Below are 11,070 nucleotides of genomic sequence, written 5' to 3' on the forward strand. Positions count from 1 at the left end.
TAGGACACCCCCAATACTGGAAGCTGGGTCAGTGGTAGGACAGAGGGGAAAGCTGCACACAGCATCTGGCAAACTAGCAAACTTGATCTCAAAGACTTGACTGTATTTCAGCCAATGAGAGGATGAAGGTGGAGGCAGTGGGCAGCTGGATGACCGTGACAGACAGAAAAGCTGTAGATTATAGCAACTGAAGAAAATGGCAAAGTGTGGTTTGCACTGAAAACATAAACCTGTATACTCCACTTCCCATCAGGTCCTCACCTAAGCTTCAAATCTGTTCTGTGTGACGAGCAGACTCCATGTACTCATCTCACAACCTAGCAATTCTAATGTCCATGCCATGTGAACGAGCAGCCTCTCACACACCCTGGAAGGAAAGCAGTCTCTAAGCAAGAACTCTTAGAAATTCTCATAGTAAACTGGCCCAGGGATGCTGGTGGGACACCCCTGCTCCGCATGCACACACACACACACAGACACAGCACCGTAATTTCTGGGAGGAAAGGGTGGGTGTGACGTATCCCCATGCCTTTCTGACATAGAATTTTGTCAACAACCTCCCTCGCTTTAGCACAGAGTCTAAGAGGCCATAGTAATGGTTCATGTGTCTCCTGTGATCTAGAGTTATCCAACAACCCATGACACTGGCATCCAGGGACCGACCTGTGCAATGAAAATAAACAGAAATCTGTATCATGCCAATAGGCATAATTTCGCCAGGTCTTCTTTAACAGCAAAAACAGCAAATAGGAATTAACCTGATTTCTGGAATGTCAGAGGAGCTCGGCAAATCCTCTCCCCTAAGAGCAATGATAAAATGGGATAGAACTGCCCAAAACAACCATTTCAAGATTTTGAAAACTTACGAAGGATATACAACAAATTGAGAAGTTCTTATCTAAGACAAACTACTGAATCTCACAGTAAGAGCTGTGAGTATCTGTGGTGTTTTAACAGAGGCTGCCCCCGCCCCCTCCCCCTGTGACATAGTGGCCACGGGGACCCAGAGGGGTCCATCTGACCTGGAGCTGCACGGAGAAGTCCCATGCCAGGGATGTGTTGAAAACAAGGAAGGCCAACATCACAGCTGCCTCAGGCATCAATGCTGTTTGTGGTAAGAGACAAGCCCAACATTTACAAATGGGATCTGGGGGGAACCTGGGTGGTTCAGTCGGTTAAGCATCTGCCTTCAGCTCAGGTCATGATCCCAGAGTCCTGGGATCGAGCCCTGCATCGTCAGGCCCTGCTCAGTGGGGAGTCTGCTTCTCCTTCTCCCTCTCCCCCAGCTTGTGCTCTCTCGTGCTCACTCTCAAATAAATAAAATCTTTTAAAAAAAATGGGATCTGGGTTAGGGGTGCCTGGGTGGCTCAGTCGGTTAAGCGTCTGCCTTTAGCTCAAGTCATGATCCCGGGGTCCTGGGATTGAGCCCCGCATCGTCGGGCTCCCCGCTCAGTGGGGAGCCTGCTTCTCTCTTCTCCCTCTGCCTCTCCCCCAGCTTGTGCTCTCCCTCTCGCTCACCTTCTCTCAAATAAATAAATAAATAAATAAATAAATAAATAAATAAATAAAATCTTTAAAAAAAAAAAAAAAGGGGTCTGGGTTAGGGGTACCTGGGTGGCTTAGTTGGTTAAGCGTCTGACTCTTGATCTCAGCTCAGGTCTTGATCTCAGGGTCGTAAGTTCAAGCCCCACATCGGGCTCCACGCTGGGCATGGAGCCTACTTAAAAAAAAAAAAAAAAATGGGGTCTGGGAATGAGACAGGTATACCAGATTTCTGTAAGAGCCCACAGAGCCGCGTGCACACATGGGGCTGATTGTGCACTCGGGAGAGATCAGACCGTGCCTAGTAACTCATTCCTTCCAGCCGAAGAGGAGGCCCTACTCACACAGAAAGTGACAGGGCAGGCGTATTAGGTGCCTGAACAGTGAGTACGAACCACACACAGACCCCTTGAAAGGGTGGAAGGCCTAGGTGTTTAAGCACAACCTCTCACCAGTCATTGGCTAACCACTAACTATGCTCACCCAGGGGTGACCTTTCGCAAGACCAGCTTAAAAATAAAAACCAGAATTTAAAAAACAAAAATAAGCGGATACCAGTTACTGTGCACTCCAGGGGAGACAGACTCTACAGAACGAGTTTAGGCAAGTAACTCACTGACAAACCAACAAAATGATAGCAAGAACCACCACTCCTGGGGTGGAGGATCAGAATCCAGAGTTGAGGTGGGGGGTTGATGGATATACCACATTTGTTAAATCTCACCAGACTGTACACATTAAAATGTCTGCACTTCACTGTATGAAAAATCTATCTCAATGAAATTATTTTTTTTTAAATGTGAGCCTCTCTTTCACCCCAAAATTTTACTACTTATAGGTAACCAGTTACTTTGGGTAAGTACCCTTTAATATTTTTCCTGTATGTTATAATCACAAATATACAATGGTAATAAACTATATAAACAATTCTGCAACTTGCTTTTATTTTTCAATAACATATCCTGAACTTCTCTTCCCAGAAAACACACAGCTACTTCTTTTCTTCTTCTTTTTTTTTTTTTTTTAGCAGCTACAAAGTACTCCAGTATTTGGACCAAGACCATTTTATTGGACATGAATTTTAACAAGCTTGCAACGCAAGTGCCATTTGAGCTGAGACCTGAAGGCTGACCTGTTGTCTAGGGGAGGGGAAGGAAGGTACAGTGGGGCTCTCCAGGGGAACACAGCAAACTGTGAAAGCCCCAAGGCTGAAAGAGGGCAGCATGCTTGCAGGATGTGTGATCTATGTGGATGAATGACACAGGAAGAGGGAAGCAGCTCAGATGAGGATGAAGAGGTAAACAGGGACAAGACCATGCAGCCTTGAAGCCTGAGTCAGTAGGCAGATATAAACTAGTGCAGGGTCTGAAGATGGGGCCTGGGTATGAGGAGGTGCTGGGAGACTTTTACATTCCTGGCTGGAAACCATAACCCACTGGACCAGGGTGGCAGCAGTGCAGGGGCTGGCTCAGTGTTGAGAGTACCTGTCTACCTCATTTCATATGAAGAAGAGGTCATCATCAACCTTTACATTTTTACAATGGGATAGACAAAAACTGGGCTTACAGATTGCTTTAGTTCGTCTTGCCCTGATTACTAGTACAGAATCTTTTCGTATGTTTACTCGCCATTTCAATGTCTTCCTTTGTGGATTTCTTTATATTCTTTGCCATTGGATTGTTGTCCTTGGTCAGATTCTCTTTACACATCATGAGCTTACCATCTTGTTTGTGATGTCAACTGTAAATAATTTTTCCAGTTTATCATTTGTCAGTTGACTTGGTTTATGGTGTCTTCTACCATATGAAGGGTTTTGGTTTCCATGTGGTCTAATCTGTCCATCCTTTTCCCAGGGGCTTTTATAAGGTACCTGCCTCCTTCTCACACTAGGCTGTGTTCCCACTGACATTTTCGAGGAGGGAGGGGACTACCTGGTACCCTTCAGCCCGGGAAGCATGCAGGCAGCTGGGAGCCCTAGGAAGTCTAAGTGAGAGCCCAAGTCTGCCATCACCTTGGAGGTCGTCCGCGGTTGTTTTGGCCTTGGGAACAGTGGTTTCTTGCCTTCTGAGATTGAAGGAGGGCTCTGCAGAGACTACTGGAAGAGGATGTGGCCTGGTCACCCTGTTCAGCAGTGACCAACAGAGGCTCTAGAACCGGACACACACAGGCCAGGTTCCATTTCTGATGCCAGCTGTGTGGTTTCACCACTTCAAGCCTGTTTCCTCATCTGGAAAATGGAGAAGGCGGCAGTGCCTGCCTCATGGAGCCTAGGTCATGGGGCTGTTGTGACAGCACAGGACAGAATGCCTGTGTTCTGTGCTCACTGCAGTCAGTTGGTCAGTACCTGCTCCTTACTGTTACTATACATTCCCTGAAGAAAGGAAAAGCACTCACAAATTAGTTAACGTGAGAAAGTGCTATGAAAGTGCTATTAGTCTTGAGTCGTTAAGATCAGCATTTTGTGACAACTGCATCAATACCTCAAGATTAATATATCCCTTCCCTAACCGGAGGCAAGGTAGGGGACACACATCTTTTTTTAAATTTTTTTTTTTTTTAAAGATTTTTTTATTGATTCATTTGAGACACAGAGATACAGAGAGAGAGAGAGAGAGAGGGAGAGAGCATGAGCAGGGAGAGAGGCAGAGGGAGAGGGAGAAGCAGGCTCCCCGCTGAGCAGGAAGCCCGATGCGGGGCTCGATCCCAGGACGCTGGGATCATGACCTGAGCCGAAGGCAGACGCTTAACCATCTGAGCCACCCAGGCGCCCCTTTTTTTTTGGGGGGGGGGACACACATCTTAGCCAATACTACCCAATCCTGCCAAATTCTAGAGCTGTGTAACCCTAACTCCAGTATGTATTTCCTGTTCTAGCTCCCCTCTCGCTGGGGAATGAGAAGCAAGAACTTGCAAAGGCCTGAAAACAAAATAAACAAAATGAAGCACAATACTGGTTTCATGAAGGACACAAACAAGCTGGAAACAGAACACAGCAGCCGACATGCAGGTCTGGACACAGCCTGGAGCCTGCACACCCATTTACATGCTTTCTTATAAACCTACTCAGATTCCTTACCAGAATGAAGGAGGAATGGGTTCCTTCCACACCTCTGCTAGAACAGATCAATCAGTGCTCCTGATGGTGAGGAGCCTGGATGCCTTTCTTCTAGCTTTCACAAGACTGGTCTCAGCAGAATGAGCACTCTTGAGAGGCCATCCCTGAGCTTCTTGACTAAAGGTGCCCCACTCCTCCCTGTTCCTCATTACTGTCATAGTCTCCTCCCTGATTCCTTCCACAGCACTTACCACTTTCTGAAACTACCTTGATTATTTGTATACTTACATATTTTCTGTCCCCTCAATTAGAAATTAAGTTCCATGAGGATAGGACACTTGCTGTCTAGTTCTTCACTGAATCCCTCTTATTGAAAACAGTGTGTGATACATAGAAGATGCTCAATAAATACTGCTGAATGAAGGACACACTACATCCAAAAGTTGCAGAGAGTGGGAAACTCAAGAAAATAAGTCAATGAAAGATGCAGTATTAATCCTCTGAATCCCAGACTGTTTTATTCATCCAGTAAACAATTACTGAGTACCTACTAAATACTGAATCAAGACGTGGCTCCTTCTCACCAAATAATAAGGCTCAACCAGAGACGATTTTACCATGCCAGCAACATATTCACAAACTCTGAAGCTCCTCTGTCCCTTTCTGCCTCTTCCCTTTTACTCATCCTTCCAGTTTAAACTCTAGTATAATTTCCTCAGGCAGGCTTTTCTGACCCTCAAGCTAAATTGAGCCCCCTCCCATCCCACCCAGTAATGAGCATCACATCCTGCTCTTCCCCATCATCATGCATTAATCACACTTTAAAACTACAAATTAATTTGTCTGCTCATTTGCTCAATGACTATGTATCTCATAAGTGACTAAAAGCTCCATGAAGGCAGATACTATTTTGCTCCAACTGCATACCCATTACAGTACTGACACATAGTAGTTGCTTAATAAATAGTTCTTGAGCCAATCAATACAGCCTTACTCTTTTTTTTCCCCCCCACTCATAGTTCATGAGTAAAGCACTATGCACTTCAAAGCCACACTCACTAGGCTGAACACCTCAAAGTGAGTTATACAGTAGAAACAGTGATAACTCTTGAGGCCGGATCATGCAGGTTTGGTTATTATTTACACCACACAGTTGGGGACAAGTCATCTAACTTACCTGAATTTGTTTCTTGTCTATAAAGTCAAGAGACTGAACTAGATTAACCCTAAAGGCTCCTTTCTGGAATGTAAGCGACCCACTGATGATTAAAGAAGAGACCAGGTTAGCAAGGAGGACACTCTCTTTTGGATTAGGCCGACCGGAATGATCTGGGCTCTAAATACTTTATGCTTTCCATCAGGTGTGAACTTTGGGCTACTTGACCAGAGACACAAATCATGGGTCTCAGTTCTATCCTATCTTGTGAGGCTTCATCAGCATTTTATTGCCCTAGCCAGATGGACAGCACTAAACTGATTTCTACCAAGTCAAAATTGGGACTCCAAGTAAGAGTACAGAGAGCCCCTTCAAACCTCCCAAAAAGCCAAACCACGACTTACAACACATTCAGTCAAAATGTTTACCTTGATTCGAGGCATAGTAACTGTAGGCAGCTTTGCTTCAGCCACAAAACTGTGAGATGCTCCTTTCTCCACAAGATAAGTTGTGTAGGGCATAAATTTCACACCCTTTGACCCAAACACAAAATCATCTCTCAAGCCATCTATCAGCATAATAACAACTTTTCTGAATAGAGGTGGTGGGAGCTTGGTCCAGTTGGAACTGGCTCCTAAAAATGTTTGAAAGGAAAAAGGAAATTGAATTTTAAACTGTATTTAGCACCCAAGCACCTTATAAACTACTTCTGGCCCACTTCTCCAGCACATATGCTATCATATCTACCTATCCCAACCCAAAGAAAAGGACCTGTTATTGGTAGACAGTGCGGGGATGACAAGGAAGCTGAAGGAGCCCCAGTATTAAGCATGAATTGCCCTTTGCATGGTGAGTACTGGGAAAGGGGAATCCTTTCGTGAGATTCCCGGGTATTTGACATTTAGGGAGCTTGATTCCAAACACAGGGCAGCAGGTAGGGGAGGGGCAAGCGTCTATAAACTGTGTCTACAAGGTCGGTGGCTGGTATTGTGTGGACCTGGTCAAAAACGGGAGAGCCTTTACCTAGTGTGTACTGCTGGGCAGGTGAGGGTTACTGGGGGGAAAAGGCGGGTCTTGGAAGAATGTCACAGAAGAAAACGCGGGGGAGGGGGTCAGCAGGAATCTCATCTGTTGTGTCTTATTGAGCAAAAAGGGTGCCTGGAAAAGGGAGTGACGCAACGGCTTGTCCGGGGAAGGGGGAGGGGGTGTGAGCGGACGAGCAGACGTCGGGAGAGGCGGGAGCCTGGGCGTGGAGAGCTCTCCTCGCGGCGACCAGGAAGGGATCGAAGTGTGGCTGGTCGTGGTGGTTGCCACAAAGTTGCGGGATACCGAAAGAGGCTGGGGCGGTAAAAAGAGGACTCCTGGGAGTGGGGACCAGAAGAGAAGAGGAGAGCACTCGAGGGCCTCGAGAAGCCCGAGAGGCGAGGCTCCTAAGGGGGGTCCTTTGGCGAAAGTGGGGCCCAGGGAGCGGACACGGCCGGGGAGGGGTCCGTACCAGCCGAGGGCTCGGGCGCTGGGGGCTCTGCTTGGTGCTCCGTCCTGGAAGAAGAACGAACCGGAGTCGGGAAGAATCCCCGAAGGAAGAGCGCGACCCCGAGCACCTCGATCACCACACAGCAGGCGGCAAAGGCCCCGGAACCCAGCCGCATCGTGCCCACCCGCTGGGCCAGGATCCGGATTCCCCGAGCCCGCCGCTCCCGGCACGGGCTGCTCTCGGGAGCCGCTCCTGGACAAGCGTGCACGGGCCCGCGCAACAGGCGCCGGCCCAGGGTGTCCTCACGTCCGCCGTCGCGCCGGAAACACGCAAGAGGGAGGGCGCTTGCGGGGGCTGGGCGTCCCCACAGTCCCCGAATCCCTGGGGAGTACTTCCGGCGCGTGCCGTGGCGAATTCCCTCCGGCGCGCGAGGCCCCGCCCCCGCGTTCCAGTCGGGCCTGTTGGGTCTGCTGCGGTGGGTAAACCTACCGTGTGCCATGCCTCCTGCTAGAAGCTTTCTCCCGTGTCACAGCAGCCTGCCGAGTCAGGTGCCGTCGCCCTCAGAGTCCTCACCTTTCATGGGCCCGTGTGTGCCGAGGGCGCCTTCAAACTGCGCCGCCGTTCCATCGCCGAGTGACGCCTGGGCTTTGAATCTCCACACTCTGTTGACTTTTAAAAACCAAGAACACGTCCTCCCTTACGAGGGCCCTTGTTATGGGCTGAATTTTGTCCTTCCCAAAATTCAGATGTTGACATCCTAACCCTCAGTACTTCAGAGTGGGCTTGTGTTTGAAGATAGGGCTTTTAAAGACATAAGTCAAACGAAGGTATTAACTTTAAAAATAAAACTGCCAGTAATCTTACCAGCCAAGTAGGTTTATTCGGAAATAGCAGAGAAGTGTAACGCAAGACCAGCAAGGTGCAGCAAAACTACAGAGAGGCTCTTTTATTTTTATTTAATGATTTTTAAAAGTAGGCTCCACCAGTGTGGAGCCCAGCAGGGCTTGAACTCACAGATACTCTGTCTCTCCTCTGGGTTTGTGAACCTCTAGGATGGACAGGATTCACCTGTGGTCATACTTGCTTTAGAGGTTGAGCTAGAGCATTGCTTTTTTGCCCCCCAGTGTTGGGCTCTAAAAGAAGAGTGAAGTATCTACCCGGCAACTCACAATTTCAATTCCAACTCAACCCCAGTCAAGGATTTTGGAAGTTCTCGGAGATCATGCAGAGTTCTTCCGCTCTCCTATCTGGGAAGAGTCCTGCTGTCCCCCCACTGCCTGGGAAGCCCCAGGTTCTAGTACAGCCCTGACCCACAAGGGCACTTGGTAGACACGTGGGTTTATACAGGTCTGGTTTCAGTGGCCTCCCCTCCCCCATGCGCAGCCTTTTGGGGGCTGGTGGGGCTCTCCTGGCACTGGCTGGATCCTTCATCCCCTCCGAATGATCAGCAGTAGACAGTCAGGTCTCAGACAGGACAGTCCTTGGCCTCCGACCATCCGGACAGGCATCTGTGGTCCTCCAGCTCAGGCCAGCCTGGGTCTTGACAGCCCCCATGGCCGAGTATTAAGCTGACTGTGCTCCTGGCAATATAACAGGTCCATGGACGGTGTAGACAGCCCCTTGGGTTGTTTCCATTGCCAACAGACAAGCACCTTCTCCCTCACAGCCTGCCCGCCTGCCAAAAGAGGTCAAAACCCTCCAAACATAGAATGTATCCCTGGCTACAGCAGCCATACGTCAAACTGGCCCTGCAGTCCTTTGGCCTCCTGGTTATAATGTAAACCTTCGATATACATACTTGTTAAGAGTCAAGGATATAGGAGAACCTGTGTCTCCCAGCAGGCAGTTTCTCACTGAGGCTGCATGGTCTCAGAGAGCCACATGCATGACCCAGGGTCTGTGGCCTTTGAACAGCCTGCCAAGTGTGGATTCCGTGCTGTGGAATAATCTTGAGTCTCCCACTGCTTCACTGAGCAATAATTTCCTAACCATCATTGTATTTGGTCTCTGCTCTTTGTAAAGGAGAGAAGAGACTGTAGAATGAGCCTGTTTGTTCTTTGGGGATGGATGATTAATGGGGGGGGGGGGAGGGCAGGTGTGACTCCTGGCCTCTCTCCTCCCAGGGACACGAGTGAGGTCTGTGTGCCTTCTGGTCTCTGAGATGCGAGGACCCAATGTCCAAGGCAGGAGCCTTGAGTTTCCCACCAACAGCAAAGTTGCTTTTTCAGCAAGTGGAAGAGCGTCTTGCCATTATGGGAGAACAGCAAGAGCACTGGATGGGCGGCTGCAGCCTCTGACCCTAAGTTGACCCCTTCCTTCCTTGGGCTTCACATTCCACAGCCGTGCAGTCAGTCAGCAGTGATGCAGAATCTGCTGCTTTCCCAGCCCGGCATCTATTCTCATGTCCAAGTCCAGCGCCTCAGCTTGCCTTTGTGAACCACATCTCACCTGCCTCCCATCCAAATAGTTTCAGGGGTCAGACCCCACTTTCCACCCACCACACAGATGGGCACATGATCCAAGTCTACCCAACCCCATGCTCTGTCCTCTGGATACTCTGATGGCTTCAAGAATGAGAGTGTGACCCAAGCCGTGCCAAAGACACTTAAAGCCATGACTTTTCATGGAACCCAGGGGAAAGAGAAACCCTTCCCAGTAGAATGGACAGTGAGTGGGTGTCAGCCTAGAGTTGCTAGAGGCCCCAGATGCAGTGAGAGAGACTGTGCCTGTGAATGGGCCCACTCTGAAGCACTTAGCAGGATGGAAGGTTGGAGATGGTCCAGGTCACACTCTGAAATTGTGAGCCCCTGGGCCTACAAAGTCCAAACACACTCTTAACTTGCCTCTTCCAAGTATTAATTTTTTTCCAACCACTTAAAAATATTAATTTATTTTACTTCAGTCAGTGTGTCCAGTTCCTTTCAAGCCAAAAAGTCCCAGGTGACATATCAGAATCAACAATCCCTGAGACTCCCTGTGCACGGTGTCTTCACTGGGCATGGCATGGCTGGGGAGAGGAAGACTGAGTCAGGTCAGGTCTCAGGAGAGCTCCAGAACGGCTCTGTCCCTGTTCCTTCTCTGTCCTGGGAGAGGAAAACCCTTGAAGAGTGAACGGAGAACCAGCAGGAGGAAGCAGTACCCTGGATGGATAATTGGTCTGCTTGTTTTTTCCTTATTTTAGGGTCCTTTTGTTAATGTGTATTTTTACTAGGAATCACCCATTTCCTCTAGGTTTCCTGTCTAGTACAATAAGTTTCTTTTATTTGACCTTTAATTTCTTTCTAGTCTTCTACAGAATTGTCACAATTCATGAACAAATATTGATGTGTTATTTTTAACTAAAGTCCATATTTTATTCAGGTTCCCTCTGTTCTCTCTTCTCCTGCTCCAGTGTCCCTTTTCCTGCTCATGTCTCTCTAGGCTCTACTTGGCTGTAACAGTTTCTCAGACAGCTTTGTGTCAGTGACCTTGGCAGTGTTGAGGAGGACTGGTCAGGCATTTTGTAGAAAGTCTTGCATTGTGATTTATTTGTTTTCCTCTTGATTAGACTGGGATTACGGGTTTTGAGGAAGCAGATCAGGGAGGTAAAGTGCTTTGTCATTACTTTATAACAAGGGAACACTTGTCACTGTCCGTGTTAACGTTGGTCACCTGGCTGAGGCGGCACTGGTCAGGCTTCCCCACCAGGAAGTTACTCTTTCCCATGTGCAGGAAGACACTGCTCTGAGCCCCCACTTTAGGAGAGGAGAGTTAGCTCCATTTCCTTGATAAATGGTTGAGTATGTACATCTATTATTTGGAATTCTTATAGGAGAGATCTATTCAAGCCCACTTATAAAAAAA

At 48.2% G+C, this 11,070-nt stretch overlaps 1 protein-coding gene across 15 annotated transcripts in view; it reads right to left on the reverse strand.

Annotated features, from left to right (window-relative positions):
- Positions 1-7,517, reverse strand: part of PIGG (phosphatidylinositol glycan anchor biosynthesis class G (EMM blood group)) — a 56,467-nt gene extending 48,950 nt beyond the window's left edge. For 5 of the 15 annotated variants that reach the window (XM_081812841.1, XM_081812847.1, XM_081812845.1 and 2 more), the window contains exons 1-2: positions 7,249-7,515; positions 6,182-6,387 (exon numbers count right to left, since the gene is read on the reverse strand). In XM_081812841.1, the coding sequence (XP_081668967.1) occupies positions 6,182-6,387; positions 7,249-7,402 (360 nt within the window). In that variant the 5' untranslated portion in view covers positions 7,403-7,515. Of the gene's footprint in view, positions 1-6,181; positions 6,388-6,776; positions 6,926-7,248 lie in introns of those variants that run through there. The other 10 variants (XM_081812848.1, XM_081812852.1, XM_081812850.1 and 7 more) reach the window with 5 other exon arrangements.
- Between the last annotated feature and the right edge of the window lie 3,553 nt (positions 7,518-11,070).

The sequence above is a fragment of the Leptonychotes weddellii genome, chromosome 2, assembly GCF_054177405.1.
Source record: "Leptonychotes weddellii isolate Sample4059 chromosome 2, ASM5417740v2, whole genome shotgun sequence".
Lineage (NCBI taxonomy): Eukaryota > Metazoa > Chordata > Mammalia > Carnivora > Phocidae > Leptonychotes > Leptonychotes weddellii.